Source organism: Zophobas morio, unplaced genomic scaffold, assembly GCF_036711695.1.
Source record: "Zophobas morio isolate AGI-343-1 ecotype UQ-CSIRO unplaced genomic scaffold, CSIRO_AGI_Zmor_V1 ptg000007l, whole genome shotgun sequence".
Classification (NCBI taxonomy): Eukaryota; Metazoa; Arthropoda; class Insecta; order Coleoptera; family Tenebrionidae; genus Zophobas; species Zophobas morio.
In genome coordinates, this window is record NW_026972112.1 from 1,705,267 (window position 1) to 1,727,967 (window position 22,701).

The 22,701-nt window shown below is 28.4% G+C and overlaps 4 protein-coding genes across 8 annotated transcripts in view; 2 read left to right on the forward strand and 2 right to left on the reverse strand.

Moving 5' to 3' along the window:
• LOC135124201 (calbindin-32) overlaps window positions 1-22,701 on the reverse strand; it is a 325,924-nt gene that overhangs the window by 193,741 nt on the left and 109,482 nt on the right. The window lies entirely within an intron of this gene.
• On the forward strand, window positions 5,120-19,192 carry LOC135124677 (uncharacterized). Its single transcript, XM_064049910.1, has 6 exons — window positions 5,120-5,192; window positions 5,245-5,592; window positions 10,957-11,335; window positions 11,465-11,515; window positions 18,622-18,737; window positions 18,792-19,192. The coding sequence occupies exons 1-6, from the start codon at window positions 5,142-5,144 to the stop codon at window positions 19,143-19,145; spliced, it is 1,299 nt and encodes a 432-aa protein (XP_063905980.1). The 5' UTR covers window positions 5,120-5,141; the 3' UTR covers window positions 19,146-19,192.
• On the forward strand, window positions 9,737-10,282 carry LOC135124197 (B1 protein-like). Its single transcript, XM_064049095.1, has 2 exons — window positions 9,737-9,844; window positions 9,894-10,282. Exons 1-2 carry the CDS (start codon window positions 9,794-9,796, stop codon window positions 10,245-10,247), a joined length of 405 nt encoding a protein of 134 aa, XP_063905165.1. The 5' UTR covers window positions 9,737-9,793; the 3' UTR covers window positions 10,248-10,282.
• Window positions 10,786-11,398, reverse strand: LOC135124199 (B1 protein-like). The gene is made up of 2 exons (XM_064049098.1): window positions 11,230-11,398; window positions 10,786-11,180 (listed from the first exon to the last, which is right to left on the reverse strand). The coding sequence occupies exons 1-2, from the start codon at window positions 11,275-11,277 to the stop codon at window positions 10,830-10,832; spliced, it is 399 nt and encodes a 132-aa protein (XP_063905168.1). The 5' UTR covers window positions 11,278-11,398; the 3' UTR covers window positions 10,786-10,829.

Below are 22,701 nucleotides of genomic sequence, written 5' to 3' on the forward strand. Positions count from 1 at the left end.
GACGAAAAATTGAGAAATTAAAAATTGAAAAATCGTAAAATTGGAGACACGAAACATCGAAATAACCGGAAATCAGGAAATCGAAAAATCCGGAAGTCAAAAAGTCGAACAAATCAGAATCGAAGTGGTCCAAAATTGAAAAATCGAACAGGTAAAAATTGAAAAATCGCAGAATGTTAAATTAAAAAAGAAACGATAAATCGAGAAATTGAAAAATTGAAAAATCGAAAAGCCGAAAACACGGAAAATTGAAAAACCGAGCAATTGAAGTATTGAAGCATGGAGAAACGAAAAATCGAAAAATTGAGAAGTCAAAGTAGTTTAAAATTGAAAAATTCAAAAATTCAAAAATTGAAGCACTGAAAAATTTTAAATAAATAAATGATAAATCGAAAAAAAAATCGAAAATTTTCAAAACCCAAAAATTGAAGTATCAAAAACTAGAAAATTAAAAAATCCCGCCCCGAAAGTCGAGAAAATCAAAAGACCGATTCGCTGAAGCAACAAAAAACCAAAAAATCTAAAATTTAAAAATTCGAAAAATTGAAAAATAGAAATATCGCAGTACCGAAAAATGAAGAAATCGAAAAATCAAAAATTCTAAAAATTGAAACACCCAAAACTAATACATCGAAAAATTGATAAATCGAGAAATCGAAAAGTCGAAGAATAAAATCGAAAAATAAAGCCGAAAAATCGAAAATTTGAAAAATGGAAAAACTGAAAAATTCAATAACCGAAAAATTGAAAAACTGATAAATCTAAAAACTGAGAAGTCGAAAATCTAAAAAGGAGAGAATCAAAAAATCAAAACATTGAAAAATTCAAAAACTGAAACGCCGAGAATGGTAACATCAAAAGATTGGGAAATCGAAAAAATGAAAAGTAGAGAAGTCAAAAAATGGAAAAACTGAAAAAACGAAATAGTCCAAAACAGCAAAATCGAAACGGTAACATTGAGAAATGAAAAAAAATTAAAATTAAGATAAGATAAATAAAAAAAATTGAAAATTTAAAAAATCTAAAAATTGGGAACCTGTACACTCCACAAATATAAAAACCGAAAAATTAGAAAACCAAGAAAATGCAAAGCCGAGAATTCGAAAAATCGAAAAAGCGAAAAATTGAAAAACCGTAACATCGAAAAATTGAAGTACTCAGACATCCAGAAACGAAAAATCGAAATAGTCCAAAATCGAAAAATCAAAAAGTAAAATTAAAAAAGCGAATAATTTGAAAAAAAAAACCGTAGAATCGAAAAAGTGTATGTATAATCGAAAAATCGAAATCTACAGATAGAAAAATTCCGAAACTGAAATGATGAAAAACTGAGCAATGAAAAAATTGAAAAATCGTAAAATTCGAGACACAATTCAGAATCGAAAATGAAATGGTCCAAAATTGAAAAATCGACCAGGTAAAAATTGAAAAGTCGAAAAATTTTAAATTAAAAAAGAAACAATAAATCGAGAAACTGAAAAAATTGAAAAATCGAAAAGCCGAAAAGACGAAAAATTGAAAAACCGAGCAATTGAAGTACTGAATTATGGAGAAACGAAAAATCGAAAAATTGAGGAGTCAAAGTAGTCTAAAATTGAAAAACTGAACATTTTTAAATAAATAAATGATAAATCGAAAAAACAAATCAAAAAATTTCAAAACCCAAAAATTGAAGACTCAAAAATTAAAAAAAAACGAAATCCTGGAAAATCAACATTTCGAAATTTGAAAAATCGAACGAAAAATTGAAAAATCCCAAAACTGAAACATGGAAAAACTAAAAAACAGAAAAATCTAAAAATCGAAAAGTCGAAAAACGACGTCCAAAAATCGAAAATTTAAAAAATCGGAAACCTGAAAAATCAAAAAACTGAAAATTCGAAAAATTGAATAATCCGAAAGTTGAAAAACTGAACAACGGATTAATCGAGAAATTGAGAAATCGAAAAATCGAAATATCAAAAATTTAAAAATGTCGAAAATTGAAAATTTAGAGAATCGAAAAATTGAAAAATTATAGAAATCTGGAAGAACTGAAAACCGAGACACAGAAAAATCTGAAATTTTAAATATCGAAAATTAAAAATATGCAAAAATTGAAGAATCTAAATACTGAAAAATCGAAAAAACGAAAGCTCAGCAACTCCAAAAAATCCAAAAACAGAGAATCGATTAATCAAAACATCGGAAAATTTGAAGAACTGAAACATCGAGAAGCGAAACATCAGAAGATCAGGAAGTCGAAAAATCAAAAAGTCTAGAAGTCGAAAAGTCGAAAAATTGGAAACATAAAAATTGAAAAACTGAAAATTTTTAAAATAAAAAAAGATATATCGTAAAATCGAACAAATATAAAATGTAAAAATTTAAAACCGAGAAATTGAGTAACCAATAAATAAATTAAAAAAATTAATAATTAAAGAACCAAAAATCCAACCCGGAAAGTCGAAAATCGAAAAAGCGCCAAACTGAAACACAAAAAAAAAACGAAAAGTCTAAATTCGAAAAAGTGAAAATACATAGAAATATCGAAAAACTGAAAAATCGAGAAATCGATAAATCTAAAATTTTATAAATTGGAAAATCAAGACACGAAGTTTGGAGAATCCCAAAACTGAAACATCGAATTAGGAAGTCGACAAATCGAAAATTAAAAAAATTGTAACCCGAAAAAGCAAAAACCTGAAAAATCGAAGCATTGAATAATCAGAAAATTGGAAAACTGAACAATGGATTAATTCACAAATTGGAAATAGAAATTGAGATATCAAACATATAGGAAAGTCAAAAATCGAAAATTTGGAAAACTGAGAAGTCAAAGTAGTCTAAAATTAAAAAAATGGAAACTTCAAAAATTCAAAAACTGAAAAATTTTAAATAAATAAACGATAAATCAAAAAAATAAAAAATCGAAAAGAAAACAGAACAACTTGAAAACCGAAAAATCTAACACCGAAAAGTCGAAAAAATGAAATACCGAAGAACTGAAATACCAAAAACCAAAAAGTCTAAAATAAAAAAAAATAAAGAAATTGAAAAATAGAAATGTCTGAAAAAACGAGAAATCGAAAATTCTAAAATTTTATAAACTGAAAAATCAACATTTCGAAACTTAATGAACGAAAAATTGAAAAATCCCAAAATTGAAACATGGATAAACTAAAAAACCAAAAATTTGAAAAATCGATAAATCGAAAAGTCGAAAAACGACGTCCAAAAGTCGAAAACCCGAAAAATCAAAAATCTGAAAAATCGAAAAATTGAATAATCCGAAAGTTGAAAAACTGAACAATGGATTAATCCAAAAATTGAGAAATCGAAAAATCGAAATATCAAAAAATTAAAAATGTCCAAAATTGAAAATTTGAAGAATCGAAAAAAAGAAAAATTATATAAATCTCGAAGAACTGAAAACGGATACAAAAAAATCTAAAATTTTAAAAATCGAAAATTTAAAATATGCAAAAACCGAAGAATCAAAATACTGAAAAATCGAAAAAACGAAAACTCAGCAACTCGAAAAATCCAAAAACAGAGAATCCATTAATCAAAACAACGGAAAATTTGAAGAACTGAAACATCGAGAAGCAAAACACCAAAAGATTAAGAAATCGAGAAATCGAAAGTCTAGAAATCGAAAAATCGAAAAGGTGAAATTGATAAACTGAAAAAATTAAAATTAAGGAAACGATAAATAAAAAATTAGCAAATCGACAAAATGAAAACCCGAAAAGTCGATAAATCGAAAAAGCGAGAAATCGAAAAACCGAAACATCGAAAAATTGAAAAGTTAAAAATAGAAAAACTGAAAAATTTGAAATAAAAAAAAGATAGATCGTAAAATCGAACAAATATAAAACGGAAAAATTCAAAACCGAAAAATTGAATAACCTAAAATTTAAAAAAATGAAAAATTTGAGAACAAAAAAATCCAACACCGAAAAGTCGAAAATCGAAAAACCGAGGGACTGAAAAACCAAAAAACAAAAATCTAAAATTTAAAAATTCGAAAAAGTGAAAATAGAAATATCGAAAAACTGAAAAATCGAAGAATTGAAAAATCGGAAAATTGAAAAACCGAACAATGGATTAATTCAGAAATTGAAAAATAAAAATATGAGGACGTCAAAAACCGAAAATTTTGAAAACAGAAAAATTTAAAAATCGAAAAATTGAAAAATTATAATACTGAAACATTGGCAAATTGGGAAACCGAAAAATTGAAAAATCTGAACATCGAAAAATTGAAAATTCGAGCAATCGAAAAATTGAAACATCGGAATATCGATAAATCGAGAAATTGAGAAATGAAAAATTTTAAAATGGAAAAATCGAAATCCGAAAAATCGAAAAAACGGGATGTCAAGAGATCGAGTTAAAAAATCGTTAAATCGAAAAATTAAAACATCAATAAACCGAAAAATGAAAAATTTAAAGATTGAAAAACTGAATAATAGAAATAGAAAAAACTCAAGAATCCAAAAACTAAAGAATCAAAAAACTCAAAAATCTAAATTTTAAAAATCGAAAGTGGAAAAATCGAGATATATTAAATTTAAAAAAATAAAAAAATTGAAAATTCCAGAAATTGAAAAATTCAAAAATTGAAATGACGAAAAATTGAAAAACCGAGAAATCGAGAAATTGAAAAACTGAAACGTCGAAACAACAAAAGATTGAAAAATCGAGAGATCGAAAAGTCGAGAAGTCGAAAAATCGAAAAATTCAGAAATGGAAATAGCCCAAAATTGAAAAATCGAAAAGTTAGAAATTGAAAAATTTTAGAATTTTGATTCTAGTTAAATTTAATTAAATTATATTATATATGTATTACAATTATACATAATTATGTCCACCATAGATTGACATTGTATGTATAAATAACCCAGCAAGGAGATCTGGAAAAAAAACAAAAGTATCTTTTTTGATAGAATTATTACAACTTTTACTAAAACCTAAACATACAGCAATTGCACATTTTGAAAATCAAATTACTTGTAAACACAATAAATAATTTTGATATGATCTGCTCCCAGTTCGTTTTTTTTGACTTATACCCTCCGGTTATCTTGCCTTAGTGATAAACATTTCTATATAAGACACAAACTGATTCCTCCACTCATTCTTTGTTTCCACCAACCATGAAGTTTCTTCTTTGTCTCTTGTTCGTAGCTCTCATCGTCACCGCTCAGGTATGTACGTTATCATTATCAATTTTTCTTGTGATACATCAAAAATTTCCAGTCTCTGACGGACGAGCAAAAAGCCAACTGGAAAAAGTGGAGCGACGAATGCCAAGCCGAAAGCGGAATTTCCGCAGAAACCCTCAATAAACTCAGAAACAACGACTTTTCCGATTTAGAGGACAAAATCAAACCCCACAGTCTATGTTTCGGCAAGAAATGCGGTCTGCTTAACGCATCTGGCGACGTAGACGTGGAAGATGTCAAAACGAAATTGAGGAGAGTCGTCGACAACGAAGACCAAGTCAACGAAATCGTCGGCAAATGCGTCGTGGATAAAGGAAATAAAGAAGAAACAGCGTTCTTTCTTTATAAATGCCTGAGGGAAAATCGACCAAAATTCACACCTGTTTAAGGGTTGAAATAAAGTTACTATAGAAGCAGTTGTGTTTTACTTGGGTTTGTTGGTGGTGTATTTTGTCAAAATTTTGACGTAGGGTTTCTTCGTTTTGGAAACCCATTTTTTTAAACAAAGTCGAAAAATAGTCGAAGTATCCAGAAACTGAAAAATCTGAATTTTAAAAAATCCGAAAAATTGAAAAATTTAAAATTAAAAAAGGAACGGTAAATCGAAAAATTGAGAAATCGAAATAATCCAAGATCGAAAAATCGATAAGTTAAAAAGTAATGAACTGAAAAATTTGAAATAAAAAAAGATAGATTATAAATTTGAGTAATCAAAAAATCTAAAATTCTAAAAATTGAGAAATCGAAAATTGAAAAACCTCAAAACTGAAACGTGGAAAAATTGATAAATCGAGAAATCGAAAGGTCGAAAAATCAAAAATTTAAAAAATGGAAAATCCGAAAAATCAGAAACCTGAAAAATTCAAAAATTCAATAATCGAAAAATTGAAAAACTGAAAAATCTAGACTCTTCAAATTAAAAAGAAATCGAGAAGTTGAGAAGTTAGGAAACCAAAAAATCGATTAATCGAGACGAGAAATTCAGAAATCGAAAAATTGAATAAATATAAAACTGAAATGGCGAAAAATTGGGAAATCTAAAAATTGAAAACTCAAAAAATAGAAAAATCGTTATAAATTGAATTACTGAAAATTTTGAAAAATAAGATAAATCGTAAAATCAAAAAAAAAATCGCAAAATTTTAAACCGAAAAATTGAAGAACAGAAAATTTAAAAAAACGAAACATTGACAAATCCAACAAACGAGGAACTGAAACTTCAAAAAACCGAAAAATCTAAAATTTTAAGACCCTAAAAATTGAAAAATAGAAATATCGAAGAGTTGAAAAATCGAGAAATTGAGAAATTTTAAACTTCAAAATTAAGATATCGAAATTTGAAAAACCCCAAAACTGAAACATCGAAAAACTGAGAAATCGAGAAATCTAAAACTCGAAAAACGAAGTCGAAATATCGAAAATTTAAAAAATCGAAAAACTGAATAATCGGACACCTGAAAAATCGAAGAATTGAATAATTGTAAAATTAAAAAAATAAAAAATTTGAAAAATTTAAAAACGAAAAATTGAATATTGAAAAATTTTTAAAAATGAAAAAATTGAAAAACCGAAAAATGGAAGACCGAAAAGTCGCAAAATCGAAAGATCCAAGAACTGAAACACCAAAAAATTCAAAAATTCGACGGACAAAAAAATCGAGAAATCGAAAATTCTAAAATTTCAAAAATTGAAAAATCACGATATCGAAATTTGAAGAATCCCAAAACTAAAACATCGAAAAACTGAGAAATCAAAAACCTGAAAAATCGAAAAATGGAAAAACTGAACAAGGGATTAATCGAGAAATAGAAAAATCGAAAACTCGAAATATCAAAAAATTAGAAAAGTCAAAAATAGTAAAATTGAAAAACCGAGACATTGAAAAATCTACAATTTTAAAAATCGAAAAATTAAAATATGCAAAAATTGAAGGATCGATAAACTGAAAAACCGAAAAAACGAAAACCCAACGACTCAAAAAATCGAAAAACAGAATCGTCTAATCAAAACATCGAAAAACTGAAAAACTGAAACGTCTATAAGCGAAACATCAAAAGATTGAGAAATCGAGAAATCGAAAAGTCGTGAAGTCGAAAAATAAAAAAAATGAGAAATCGAAATGGCCCAAAATCGAAAAATCAAGAGTTACAAATTGAAAAACTTGAAAATTTGAAATAAAAAAAAATTAAAAATCGTAAAATCAAAACATGAAAAATGGAAAAATGTACATTCGAAAAATTGAAAAACCGAAAAATACAACATCGAAAAGTCGAAAAATCGAGAGATTGAGGAACCGAATCACCAAAAAAATAAAAATATATAAAATTTAAAAATTAGAAAAATTGAAAAATAAAAAGGTCTGAGAAATCGAGAAAATCAAAATTTCTGAAAACTTTGAAACTGGGAAAATATGTAGAAGAATCGAAAAATAGAAATATCGACAAATCGAGACATCGAAAAATCGAAAAAGTGAAAAATTGAAATAATAAGGAAAACGATGAATCGTAAAGTCGAAGAAATGAAGAATGGAGAAATTAAAACCGAAAAATTGAAGATTCAAAAATTTTTTAAAATGGAAAAATTGAAAAACCGAAAAATCGAAGACCGAAAAATCGCAAAATCAAAGATCCAAGAAACACCAAAAAATTGAAAAATCTAAAATTTGAAAATTCGAAATTTCAAGGGACAGCAAAACCGAGAAATTGAAAAATCAAGATATCGAAATTTAAAGAATTCCAAAACTGAAGCATCGAAAAACTGAAAAATCAAAAACCTGAAAAATCGAAAAACTGAACAAGGGATTAATCGAAAAATTGAGAAATCGAAAAATCGAAATATCAAAAATTTAGAAAAGTCAAAAATTGAAAATTTGGAAAATCGAAAAATTTAAGAATAGTAAAACAAAAAAATCTGAGAAATCGAAATGACCCAAAATCGAAAAGTCACAAATTGAAAAACTAAAAAATTTGAAATAAAAAAATGAAAAATCATAAAATCGAGAAGATGAAAAATGGAAAAATATAGAATCGAAAAATCCAACATCAAAAAATCTAAATTTAAAAATTCGAAAAATTGAAAAATAGAAATATCGAAGAACTGAACACGGAGACATCGAAAATTCGAAAATCTAAAATTTTAAAAATCGAAAAATTAAAATATCCAGATTTGAACAATCCCAAAACTGAAACATCGAAAAACTGAAAAACCGAAAGGCGAAAGGTCTGAAACAGAAAAGTCGAAAAATCGAGTGATCGAGACATAGAAACATCCAAAAACGGACAAATCTAAACTTTAAATAAAATAGCGAAAATTGAAAGATCGAAAAACTAAAATATCGAGAAATTTAACAATTCCAAAACTAAGTGGCGAAAAATTGGGAAATCGAAAAATTGAAAAATTGAGAAATAGAAAGCCCAAAATCGAAAAATCTGAAAGGTAAAAATTGAGAAATCTAAAATTAAAAAAAAAAACGATAAATAAAAAATCGAAAAATTGATAAATCGAAAGATCGAGAAATACAAAATTTCGAAAACTTTAAAACTGGAAAAATAGAAGAATAGAAATGGTAAAAAATTTAAAAATCTGAAATTTAAAAATCCAAAAAATAAAAGATGTAAAAGCCGAAAAATCTAAAAATTTAAGAATCGAAATGTTGAAAAATCCCATGACTAAAATATCCATTAACCGAAAAATGCAGAAATTCAAATTGAAAATTTAAAAACGTCGAAAACTGAAATTTTGAAAAATTGGGACACTTAAAAATATTGAAGAATGAGAAAATTGAAAAATGGAAAAATCGAGAAATCAAAAACTTAAAGAATCGAGAAATTGAAGAATCGAAAAATTGGAAAATCCAGACATTGCAATACCGAAAAATTGAAAAATCGAAAGTAGAAAAATAAAAAAATCGACAAATCTAGGATAAAAATTCAACACGGATTCATAAACCACAGTGGAAAAGTACGTCATTTAATAAAGTATAAAAGTTTCCAGTCACCTGTTGGACCCTATTATAGTCTGGGAAATTTCTTTCTACCCTATAAAATTGTATTGTCAATAACGAGACTGACAGTAGTACAATAGCAAGAGATATATACAACTTGAAGTTGTCGCGTGCCAGTAATCCACAGATGTTAGGACGTAGAATAATCCAGGTCTGGACAGGGAGCATCGTTACTCACGAACGAAAATGACCATTATTTTATGAGTACAACAATATTTCTTACCATTGTACCACTGTCCGTCTAGTCATTGCCAATAAAATTTTATAGGGTTGAATAAAATTTCCCAAACTATACCTTCAATACTTTCTTAGCTTGCGCTCGGGAAGTAAAAATCACAAAAATATTTGTTGTGAATACAAATTATAAATAGGATTTACACAAGTTTTAACACAATGTGGAAATCTAAACACAAAACGGTCAACTAATTTTACGTAATACTGTGATAAAAATGAATAAATTTGTCACGACGTGCACTCATTATCGTTGTTCGACTTAGACCCTCATCGTTATCTTGCATTAGCGATAAACGTTTCTATAAAAGAAACCAACTGATTATTCCGCTCATTCTTTGTTTCCATCATGAAGTTCCTTCTTTGTCTCGTGTTCGTAGCCCTCATCGTCACAGCTCAGGTACGTTTTGACTACAAATTTTTCGAAAAATCTGTATCAAAATTTCCAGTCTCTGACCGACGAGCAAAAAGCCAACTGGAAAAACTGGAGCGACGCATGCCAAGCTGAAACCGGCGTCTCCACAGATTCCATCAACAAAATCCGAAACAACGACTTTTCCGCCGTAGACGACAAACTCAAAGCCCACAGTCTGTGCTTCGGCAAGAAATCCGGCCTCGTCGACGCATCCGGCGACATCAACGTCGAAAAAGTCAAAGCCAAATTGAGGAATGTCGTCGACAACGAAGACAAAGTCAACGAAATCATCACCAAATGCGTCGCCAATAAAGGAACTAAAGAGGAGACGTCGTTCCAGGTTTTTAAATGCATCAGGGAAAATCAGCCAAACTTCGTACCTGTTTAAGGGAATAGTTTTGAAATAAAGTTACTATAACAGTTTTGTCTAGTTTGGTTTGTTGATGGTTTCGATACAGGTTAGAGCGCTAAGAGCTGAATCTTCAGGGGTGTTTTTCTGGACAGTGCACTTGGTCAGAATTTCGTCGATCTTGTTCTGAGGGAGAACGTTGGCAAAATTTTGGCGAAGGGTTTCTTCTTGGAAGGTGCCATCTTCAGTTTGGAAACCCATTTTCTTGAAGAGGCAAAAGGTGTACTTTTTTAGGTTTTCGGGGTTGGATTGGTCTGGCACTTCATGGTTGCAGTAAGTTTGGGCGGTCTGGGCTCTTTGCTTATCAACAGAAGACTAGTGAAAATTTGTGACAAAGTTTAACTAGTGACCAAGTACAAACTTACTACTGATAAACCAACAAGTGTAATGAAGATAAAAAAAATCAGGCTCTTCATTGGTATCTTTGTGGTGTCAACAACAAAACCACAGAATCACGACTGAACGAAAAGTCCACTTATCGTGTTTACAGTGTTGTCAATATCAGAAAAAATGTCCATTTTATCAATATCAAACTTTTATTTTTAACAAATATCAAACATATCAGGCATATTTTGTCTGGAATGTAACCACATGCACACACTTCATAAACTCGAAGGCCGTTTGCTCCGGAGTCTCCTTGTTCTCCGTACACTTCTGCACCAGTTCCTCAATGGTGTCGTCGCTGTAGTGCCCGCCCTTCAGCCTCACCCTAATCACGTCCCTTTGCAGATACCCCGCCTCGTTGATGTATCCCGCCACCCTGCTGATGCACAGCAAATACTCCTTCAGACTCTGGTCGTTATCAAACTGGCCCGTATGGATCCCCTTTATCGCGTTGAAACTGACCCTTGATCGCTGCAGGCAGCTGGCGCTGCGCCTGAGCTCGTCCTCAGGGTTGTTGATAACGGCGCTCTGCGGTGATAAGGTCAGAAAAATCGGGAAAGCGGGAAAAATTTACTACCTGAGCGAGCACGAACGAAGAGAGGAGAAGGAAGGCGGCGAACTTCATTTTGGACACTATCGAAATTGTTTTGATCGGCTGTTTATAAACCTGGCTTCGATAAGTGGTAATCGGGGGAATTTTGCAATCGTTCCAATAATAGTCAATTGCGTTTCAGTGTGATTGATGTTTTTTGGACGTTTCGAGAAAAAGTGATGTAAATTTCGGTGATTAGCGGATTGATTGGGATGGATAGGCGAAGCGTGGCGGTGGAAGTTGGAGAAAAAGTGGCCTTGGGCTGATTTGGGTAATCTGAGAGAGAGTGATAAGAGAGTTTTCGGTAGTATTTTTAGTTCTGGTGAAATATAAGACAACTGATTAGTTTTAATAAATTCTCCGTCACGTGTGAGCACATTTAATAAACATTTTTCATAATTTTTTTCTTCAGTTTTTCATTTGTTCGATTTTTCAATATTTTGATTTTATAGTTTTTTCAATTTTTTGTTTCTTCAATTTTTCAATGGGCGATTTTTCAATTTTTCATATTTTTACTTCCCACGTTCATATTTTCTTGACGTTTCATGACCCCTACAGCACGAAAAATCTACTCTCTTGTTTCCGTCTGTCTGTCTGTCTATTTTAGTGGACACGTAATCTCTGAAACTGCTAGACCGATTGTTGTCAAATTTTGTCTGTATATTAGAAATATCATGCAGATAGTTAAATGCTAGCCAAAATAAACATAAATAAACACTTGAGCTTGAGATTGCTATTACCTAATGCTGAAGGGCAAGGGGTGTTATTTATGCCTCTGGTTTTTACTTTATAGCAGTTATCACAAAACGAAAGTCGTAAAATCAAATTTTATAATTTTTTAAAGAGCTGGATTTGTCGGATTATATAGGTATACTTCCAGCCTTCGACCAATTTTTTATTGATCAAATTGTGAACCTCATTTCCTAGAAAATATCAGAATACTCACGTCTTTATTTAATTATGAGCAAATAAGAATAACAACCATATTCAAAATATTTTGTTCTATTGTGGTTTAGTTAATATTTTAATTCCTATGTTTTGAGGAGACAATTCATTCAAATTAAACAAATTTCTACGTGATATTCTTTCGATGTATAAAAAATCAAAGTTAAGCATGTACACTGATAATAATACTCTTTTCGGTTTATCTGCGAACAGCGCCTCCTTGGAATTTGTCATTTACACCACAGGTTTTAATATCTAAAGGTTATCAGAAAACAAATTTATTTTCTATACTTTTTCAAAGGAGCGGAATTCGATGGATTTGCAAGTTTTCGGTTTTAATTTCTCGATTTATGATTTTCAGTTTCTGGATTCGATTCGTTTTTTCTTCTTTTTTTTTTAGAATATCAATTTTAGATTTTTTATTTCTTCAGTTCTTCGGTTTGTTAACTTTGCGGTTTTCCACTTTTTCGGTTTGAGTTACTCTAGTTTTCAATTCTTAATTTTTTCTTTTTGTTTTGGTTGGGGTTTTTGTTTTTTTTTTTTATTTTTTCAATTATTCTGTTTTTCAATGTTTCGATTTAATAATTTTTTGTTTTTTCGACTTTTTGTTTCTTCCATTTTTCGATTTGCCATTTTTCAATTTTTCGTGTATTTTTGTTTCATCAATTTTTAGATTTTGCAATTTTTTGATTTAAAATTTCAGGAGTTTTCGATTCGCTTTTTCTCTTTTCCGATTTTTCGATTCCATAATTTTCCATTATTCCAGTTTTTATTTTCTTTATTTTTTCAATTTTTGGGTTTTTCAGTGTTTTGATTTTATAATTTTTCCTTTTTTCATTGTGAAATTGTTCGATATCTGAATTTTTAATTTTTCGACTTGTTACCTTTTAGACTTTTCAATTTTTCGTTTTTTCAGTTTCTTGATTTCTCAATTTTTCGTTTCTTCAATTTTGGTTTACATCTTTTTAAATTTTTATTATAATTTTTTTAATTGTTTACTTTTTCAATTTTATGATTTTAGTTTTCCATTTTTCAGTTATCTATTTTATTTTAGAATTTTTCTTTGATTCGATTTTTCAGTTTTTCGATTTTTAATTTTTCAATTTTTCGATCTTTCAGTGTTACAGTTTTTCGAATTTTATTTGTTCAGTTATACGATTTCTATTTGTTCAATTATTCGAAATTTCGTTGAACGGATTTTAAAATTTTTTGTTATTTCAATTTTAATTTTTTCAATTTTTCGTTTCTTCCATTTTTCGATTTGCCATTTTTTTGTTTCATTAAATTTTAGATTTAGCAATTTTTAGTTTTTGATTCGCTTTTTGATTATTCCAATTTTTCGATTTATAAATTTTTCATTTATGCAAGTTTTCGTTTTGTCATTGTTCGTTTCAGCTTTTTATTTTCTTTATTTTTTTCAATTGTTGGGTTTTTCAGTGTTCTGATTTCATAATTTTTCCTTTTTTCAGTGTGAAATTGTTCAATATTTGAGTTTTTCAATTTTTCGCCTTTTCAACTTTTAAAGTTTTCAATCTTTCATCTTTTTAGTTTTTGATATACAATTTTTCTAATTTTTGTTTTAAATACATGCTATAATTATAAACAAATTTCACTTTTTCAATTTTACTATTTTAGAATTTTCCTATTTTTTGGTTACTAAGTTTTAAAATATTTTATTAAGTCCATTTCGGTTCAAAATTGCTCGAGTTTCAAATTTTTCATTTCTCATTTTTCGATTCTTTCATTCCTTCAAATTTTCAACTTGCAATTTTTCGTTCCGGTTTTTTATTTTCTTCATTTTTTCAATTTTTCGGTTTTTCCATCTTCTGTTTTTACAATTTTTCTTTCTTCAATGTGAATTTTTTCAATTTATGGATTTTTCAGTTTCTTGATTTGGAACTTTTGCTTATTAATCTTTTGATTTTTTGACTTTTAGATATTTTAATTTTTCGTTTTTTCAATTTATGGACTTTTCAATTTTTCGATTTGGAACTTTTGGTTATTAATTTTTTGACTTTTAGATATTTCAATTGTTCGTTTTTTCAATTTTTGATTTGCTATTTCGCTATATTCACTTTAAATATTGTGAAAAAAAACATTTCAGTTTTCCAATTTTACTATTTTAAGAATTTTTCCTTTTTTCCGTCATTAAGTTTTAAATTTTTTTATTTATTAAAATTTTCAATTTTTCGATTTTTTATTTGTCAATTTTTTCATCTTTCAATGCCACAATTTTTCGATTTTGATTTGTTCATTTATTCGATTTCTATTTATTCAATTATTCGACTTTTCTCTTCTGATTTTTTAATTTTTTGTTTTTTCAATTTAGCGTTTCTTCCATTTTTTGACTTGAGATTTTTCAATTTTTCATTTTTTTGTTACTTCAATTTTTGATTTTGCAATTTTTCGGTTTAAAATTTCTCGAGTATCCAATTTCCCATTTTTCAATTCTTTAATTTTTCATTTATTTACAATTTTTCGGTTTTTCATTGTTCTGGTTCTATAACTTTTCTTTTTTTCAATGTGAAAATTTTCAATTCTTGGATTTTTTAATTTCTCGATTTGGAATTTTTGGTTTTCAATTTTTTTATTTATCATCTTTTAAACATTTTAATTTTTCGTTTCTTCAAATTTTTGATTTGCAATTTTTTAAATCTTTGTTTTAAATATTGTGCTTTTAAAAATGTTTCACTTTTTCAATTTTATTATTTTAAGAATTATTCCATTTTTCAGTTATCGAGTTTTTTACTCGATTTTTCAATTTTTCGAATTTTAATTTTTCAAATTTTCCATCTTTCAATGTTACAGTTTTTCGACTTTGATTTCTTCAAATATTCGATTTTTCGATGTTTCCATTTTTTTTCGTTCTTTCATTTTCATTTTTCGATTCTTTAATTTTTCATTTCTTGAAATTTTCAACATACAGTTTTTCTTTTCGGTTTTTTTCTTTCATTTTATCATTATTCGGTTTTTCAATGTTCTGTTTTTATAATTTTTCTTTTTTGCAATGTGAAATTTTTCAGTTTTTTCATTTTTCAATTTTTGATTTGCAATTTTTTTAATTTTCGTTTTAAATATTGTTTTTAAAAATTTTTCACTTTTTCAATTTTCCTCTTCTAACATTTTCTCCATTGGGTTTTAAATTTTTTTATTTATTCGATTTTTCAATTTTTCGATTTTTAATTTTTCAATTCTTCCATGTTTATCTCGATTTTGATTTGTTGAGTTGTTCGATTTCTATTTCTTCAATCATTCGATGTTTCGATGATTCCATTTTAGGAGTATAATTTTTTGTTTTTTCAATTCTTCGTTTCTGGCATTTTTTGATTTGTGACTTTCCAATTTTTCATTTTTTTGTTACTTCAATTTTTGATTTTGCAATTTTTCGGTTTAAAATTTCTCGAGTATCCAATTTCCCATTTTTCAATTCTTTAATTTTTCATTTATTTACAATTTTTCGGTTTTTCATTGTTCTGGTTCGATAACTTTTCTTTTTTTCAATGTGAAAATTTTCAATTCTTGGATTTTTTAATTTCTCGATTTGGAATTTTTGGTTTTCAATTTTTTTATTTATCATCTTTTAAACATTTTAATTTTTCGTTTCTTCAAATTTTTGATTTGCAATTTTTTAAATCTTTGTTTTAAATATTGTGCTTTTAAAAATGTTTCACTTTTTCAATTTTATTATTTTAAGAATTATTCCATTTTTCAGTTATCGAGTTTTTTACTCGATTTTTCAATTTTTCAAATTTTAATTTATCAAATTTTCCATCTTTCAATGTTACAGTTTTTCGATTTTGATTTCTTCAATTATTCGATTTTTCGATGTTTCCATTTTTTTTCGTTCTTTCATTTTCATTTTTCGATTCTTTAATTTTCCATTTCTTCAAACTTTCAACTTGCAATTTTTCGTTTCAGTTTTTGAATTTTTTAATTTTTTTGATTTTGCAATTTTTCGATTTCAATTTTTCAACTTCATCTTTAATTTTTCGTTTATTAAGTTTCAGATTTTTAAGTTTGCCGTTTTTTTAATTTTTCATTTCTTCAATTTTTCATTTGCAAGTTTTGTAGTTTTCATTTTAAATATATTTTTTTTAATTACTACTTTTCCAATTTTGCGATTTTAGAACTTTTCCGTTTTTCAATTATTGGATTTGAAAACTTGTTCATTTATTAGATTCTTGAATTTTTCGATTTTTAGTTTTTCAATTTTTTCATCTTCCAATGTCTTTTCAATTTTTTGTTTCATTTGTTTCATTTTCCCAATTTTTAATTTTTCGATTTGTCAACTTTTAAAATAAAAAAATGGAAAAATTCCAATATTTTAAAATTAGAAAATCAAAAATGGAAAGACGAAAAAGTATCGAATGATTGAAAACTTTGAAACATCTAAAAATTGGAGATCAAGAACTTGAAAAATTGAAGAAACGAAAAATTAAAAAATCGAAAAATTGAGACTTAAAAATCAAAATTTTTTTTATTTTTCAACTTTTAAATATTTTAGCTTTTCGTTTCTTCAATTTTTGATTTTCAATTTTTTAATTTTTGTATTAAATATTGTGTTTCTAAAAGAGTTTCACTTTTTCAATATTACTATTTTAAGAATTTTTCCATTTTTTAGTTATCGAGTACTTAAAATTTTTTTTTACCCGATTTTTCAATTTTTCGATTTTTAATTTTTCAAATTTTCCGTCTTACAATCGTACAGTTTTTCGATTTTGATTTGTTCAGTTATTCGATTTCTATTTCTTCAATTATTCGATTTTTCGATGTTTCCATTTTTTTTTGTTACTCCAATTTTCATTTTTCATTTTTCGATTCTTTAATTTTTCATTTCTTCAAACTTCCAACTTGCAATTTTTTGTTTCAGTTTTTGAATTTTTTAATTTTTTGATTTGCAATTTTTCGGTTTTCAATTTTTCAACTTCATCTTTTAATTTTTCGTTTATTAGGTTTTAGATTTTTAAGTTTGCCGTTTTTTCAATTGTTCATTTGCAATTTTTGTAGTTTTCATTTTAAATATATTTTTTTAACTATTGGATTTGAAAACTTTTTCATTTATTCGATTCTTCAATTTTTCGATTTTTTATTTCTTCAGTTTTTCCATTCGCAAATTTTCCACTTTCTCGTTTTTTCATTTTTCCAATTTTTAATTTTTCGATTTGTCAACTTTTAAAATAAAAAAAATGGAAAAATTGCAAGATTTTGAAATTAAAAAATCAAAAATGAAAAGACTAAAAATTATCGAATGATCGAAAACTTTGAAAGATCTAAAAATTGGATATCAGGAACTCAAAAAATTGAATAAACGAAAAATTAAAAAATCTAGCGACTGAGACTTAAAAATCAAAAAAGTACAAAATCAAAATAAATGAAATATTGAAAAATCGAAATATAGAAAATTAAAGAAATCGAAAAATCGGACAACTGAGAAATCCAAAAATTCCAAAAGTAAAAAAAATTAAAATTGGCAAATCGAGGAACTGAAAAATCAAATTTGAACATTTGCAAAGTTGAATAAACGAAAAATTAAAAATTCGAAAAACCATTGAAAAAATAAAGCAAATGAAAAAGCGAAAAATTCTGATATAAAATTAAAAATACGAAAAATGAAAAATAAAAATGAAGAACTTGAAAAATTAAGGAAACCAAAAATTGAAATATCGAAAAAAAAATTGTAATATCGAAAAATTACAAAATTGAAAAACTGCAAATTGAAAGATTAAAGAAATAAAGAATTGATAAATTTGAAAGTCGAGAAATTAGATTTTGGAAATGGCGTCATCAAATAGTTCACGGAGATGATCAGTCAATTTTTGGTTGGCGTTTTCCATCTACATGACAGTCCCGAATGCAAAATTTGACAACAATCTGTCCAGTAATTTGGAAGATTATCTGTCTAATAAAAACCCGGATAGACGGCAGACAGACAGACAGACAGACGGAAACGGGCGACAAATTTTTTTATACCCAAGGGGTCAGATTACCCTCAATAAATAAAAAGAATTTCTACAAAGGCCAATTTATGCGTCTAATGCACATTTATTTGTTGCCTTTCCCTTGTATATTAATTCTAATGAATACGGCAATTACTACACAATGGCTCCTCGTTACACATAAAGCCATTTCCTCCCACACGCCGCGGTAACGAGCAACCTTGCCGACCACAAAATTAAAATTCACCTCCTAATCAACCATTTTTGGTCAAAACAACGCTTCCAGAACCTTCCTCTAAATCACAAACGTTAACAAACCCATCTTTCAATTAGTCCAATTTCCGCCCTCTATCACTCCACAAAGCACCCATGTCACAACAAATTTAACTCAATAAGAAAATTACCTATTTACCCCTGCAAACTTTCCAGAACGTCTCATCTCGCATTCATTTAATTCAATTAGGTCAAATTATTACCAGTCCTTGAACTTCTTCCATATCCCCAGACAAACACAACACATATATAAAAGCGCTCCTCCTCCACCAGCAGCAGTACGTTTCGAAAATGAAGCTCTTCGTGTGTGTGGCCTTCACCCTCATCGTGGCAGCGCAAGTGAGTACCTCCACCCTCAATTCCATTTCTGCTTCTTCAAAGCAACCCTTGCAGGCTCTCACCGACGAACAGAAGAAGAAACTAGATGAAGTCAGCAAGGAGTGCAAGACGGAGTCCGGGGTCGCCCAAGACCTGATCGACAAGGCGAGGAACGGCGAGCTGGTGGACGACCCGAAACTGAAGAGCCAGATGCTGTGTGTGGCGAAGAAGGCGAATTTGGCGACAGCTGCTGGGGAGATCAACCTGGACGTTTTGAAGACGAAGCTGAAGAAAGTGGCTGCGGATGACGCCGAGGTGGACAAGCTGGTGCAGAAGTGTGCCGTGAAGAAGGATAGTCCCGAAGAGACGGCCTTCGAAGCCTTCAAGTGCTTACACAAGGAGAAGCCCGCTTTTTCTGTTGTCGATTAAATGTAGTTAGGTTAGTTGTAGGTGTTTAATAAAACTGATGTCTAAGATTTGGCGAGTTTTAATGGTAGAAGTGGTTGAGCGTTAATCCCCAGAGTCCGTTTTGGCAATGTGGTGTACCACCTGTCTCTTTTTGGGGACCTATACTATTTTTTTCTCAAGAGATAAAAAAATCTTTTGATTAAAGTTAGTGTTATATAAATAAATATCGGTAAATGATTACATCGTACTTTCAAGTTTTCCCGTCGTTTCATGATACCTAGAGTATGAAAAAATAGGTGCTCCGTTTCCATCTGTCTGCGTCTGTTGTGCATCTACCATCTGTGTCGATTTTTATTAGACAGATAATCATCGAACCTAAAGTAAATTTGCTATGTAAATTTATAAAATAACATAACTGTCGTACATCTGAAAACATTCTCAAAATTTTTTTTTTGTCAGAAGAATATTGTGCCTATTTTTTCTTAATATACGTAGTCATCTTTTCACAACAAGAACTTAAAACCTAGTAAATTTTTGTAGGAAAATTATGGATTTTGCAATTACGCTCCGCCCCTCGATCTAGGAACCAATGAAAAATTCATCAAGATTGAAATCGAGATAGATGGGTGGGGCTAATCTTTCCGCTTTCTTTTTTAGTTGACACATATAAAGGGTGATCAAAAAGTTTTCAGGTTAGAGTTGGCCATAACTGTCGTACTTGTGATTTATGAATCCACCTTGATTTTATACGTCAGGTCAAGTCAAAGGTGAGAAAACTTCTGTTTAATAACAGAAGACCAATTTTTTTATCTGAAAACATTCTCAAAAATTTTGTAATTTTTTTGCCAGAAGAATATTGTGTCTTTTTTTTCTTAATATACGTAGTCATCTTTTCACCACAAGAACTTAAAACCGTAGTAAATTTTTGTAGGGAAATTATGGATTTTGCAATTACGCTCCGCCCCTCGATCTAGCAACGAATGAAAAATTCATCAAGATTGAAATCGAGATAGATTAGCCCCACCTAATCTTTCCGCTTTCTTTTTTACTTGACACATATAAAGCGTGATCAAAAGTTTTCAGGTTAGAGTTGGCCATGGAAATATTTTTCATGTCATTTTTATAGATTATGCATGACTTTTACAGTTTAATCAAAGACATGGCAAATATTTCAATGGCCAGCTCTAATCTAAAAACTTGTAGATCACCTGTTAGTTAACAACACATTTCACATGGTAATTTCTAGTAGAAAATAAGGATTTTGCATTTAATTTCCGCCCCCTGGCTTACGACGAATAAAAAAAAATCATCCCCGATTGACAAAGGGCGGGTGGGTGGGGTTTATATTTTGTCTTATTTTCTTAACATACGTAGTCATCTATCTGAACAAGAAACTGAAAACATAATACATTTTTTTGGACAAATATGGCTTTTGAAATTAGGCTCCGCCTCCTGATGAGGTCGTAATGGATGGGTGGGGCTTATCTTGTGGCTTTCATTTTTACTTAATACATATAGTTTTCTTTGAACAACACAGTTACTTAAGAACATGTTTCACATGGTGGTTTTTCGTAGAAAAATAAGGATTTTGCGTTTAAACTCCGCCCCCTGGCGTACGACGAATAAAAAATCATCACGATGGAGACAGGGCGGGTGGGCGTGGCTTATATTTTGCTTTTTTTCTTAATAAACGTAATCATCTTTTCACAACAAAAAAGTTAAAACATGTCTGACATTACTGATTTCAATAAACTTCAGAAACCTCTCCAAAAATAACTAAAAAATTGAGAAAAAAATTAAATAACCTTAATCATAATAAGAATACATCTAAAATATAACGGGTGATCATAAAGTTTTCAGATTAGAGTTGGCCATGGAAATATTTGTCATGTCTTTGATTAAACTGTAAACGTCAGGCATAAATAACCTCATTTGTATTTCAATAATTTGGATTTTTGACATTTGCATTGTAATCAAAGACATGACAAATATTTACATGGCCAACTCTAATCTGATAATTTTTTGATCACTCGTTATAATAGTACAGAACTTCCCTTGGCCCTTAAGTACAGTGCAATAAAACCAAATTTTTCGAAAAATTATAAGATTTGAATTTTTGAATCTTTCGATTTTTTTTTTCAATTTTTTGATCTTTCAGTGTCACAGTTTTTTGATTTTACAATTTTTGGGGTTTCCAATTTTTCGATTTGATTCGTTTTTCTTTTTTCCAATTTTATCGATTAATTAATTTTCTTCAATTTTTAAGTTTCTCGATATTTAGTTTTTCACTGTTTAAATTTTTTGTTTCTTCAGTTCTTCGATTTTCCAGTTTTCAATTTTTTACTTTCATGATTTTGAATTTTTGGATTTTTTAATTTTCGAATAAAAAAAATGGAACAATTGCAAACTTGTAAAGTTGAGAAATCAAAAATGAAGAAACGAAAAAGTATAGAAAAATTAAAAAATTGGGAGAACGACGGATTGAAAAGTTAAACATTGAAAAATTTGGACACTGATTATACAAAAAGTTATAAAACGGGAGAAACATTAAAAAAATAAAGGAAGAAACCGAAATGAAATAATCGGGAACATGAAAACTCAAAATCAAGAACTTGAATAATTGAGGACACGAAAAATTGAAGAATCGAAAAATTAAAACCGGGGAAACTGAAAAATCGAAAAATGAAAGAAGCGAAAAATTGAAAAACCAAAAGAAAAAATTAAAAACTAAAAAACCGAAAAATCGAAAAGTTAAGAACTGAGAAAATGAAAAATTGGAAAACAGAGAAACTGCAAAATTCAAAAAATTTTTAAGATGGGAAATTGAAAAAAATACGGTAGAAAAAGCGAAAACTTAAAAAATGGAGATCAAAAACTTAAGACATTTAAGAAACAAAAAATTGAATAATTGAAATATTGAAAATTAATGAAATCTTAAAATCAGATAATAAAAAAAATACAAAAACAAAAAATTGAAAAATTCAAAAACTGGAACTGAAAGGTCAAAGATAAAAAAATTTTTGAGAACCGAATAAACAAGAAATTATAAAATAGAAACAATCGTTGAAAAATTAATGAAATGAGAAAACGAAAAATTGTGATATAAAATGGAAACACTGCAAATTAAAAAACCACGAAAATGAAAGGTAAAAATCAAGAACTTGAATAATTGAGGAAACGAAAAATTGAAAAATCGAAAAATTCAAAACTGAGGAACTGAAAAATCGAAAAATGAAAAAGAAAGAACTCGAGACATCGAAAAATTGAATAATTGAAATATTGAAAATTAAAGAAATCGGAAAATCAGATAATAAAAAAAATACAAAAAATTGCAAATTTGAAAAATTCAAAAATTGGAACATAAATAACTGAAAAGTCAAAGATTGAAAAATCTGAGAACTGAATAAACGAAAAAAATAATGAAACCGAAAGAAACATTGAAAAAGTAAAGGAAATGAGAAAACGAAAAGTTGTGATATAAAATGAAAATTAAGAAGCAAGAACTTGTATAATTGATCAAACGAAAAATTGAAAAATCAAAAAATTCAAAACTGAGGAACTGAAAATTCTAAAAATG

Bases quoted from the DNA above. Each gene is read 5' to 3' on its own strand.
- LOC135124197 (XM_064049095.1), top strand. From the start codon at position 9,794: ATGAAGTTCCTTCTTTGTCTCGTGTTCGTAGCCCTCATCGTCACAGCT. The intron at 9,845-9,893 runs GTACGTTTTGAC...CAAAATTTCCAG, and splicing joins CCCTCATCGTCACAGCTCAG to TCTCTGACCGACGAGCAAAA.
- LOC135124199 (XM_064049098.1), bottom strand. From the start codon at position 11,277: ATGAAGTTCGCCGCCTTCCTTCTCCTCTCTTCGTTCGTGCTCGCTCAG. The intron at 11,181-11,229 runs GTAGTAAATTTT...TTATCACCGCAG, and splicing joins CTTCGTTCGTGCTCGCTCAG to AGCGCCGTTATCAACAACCC.
- LOC135124677 (XM_064049910.1), top strand. From the start codon at position 5,142: ATGAAGTTTCTTCTTTGTCTCTTGTTCGTAGCTCTCATCGTCACCGCT. The intron at 11,516-18,621 runs GTAATCTGAGAG...GAACTTCTTCCA, and splicing joins GTGGCCTTGGGCTGATTTGG to TATCCCCAGACAAACACAAC. The intron at 18,738-18,791 runs GTGAGTACCTCC...CAACCCTTGCAG, and splicing joins CCCTCATCGTGGCAGCGCAA to GCTCTCACCGACGAACAGAA.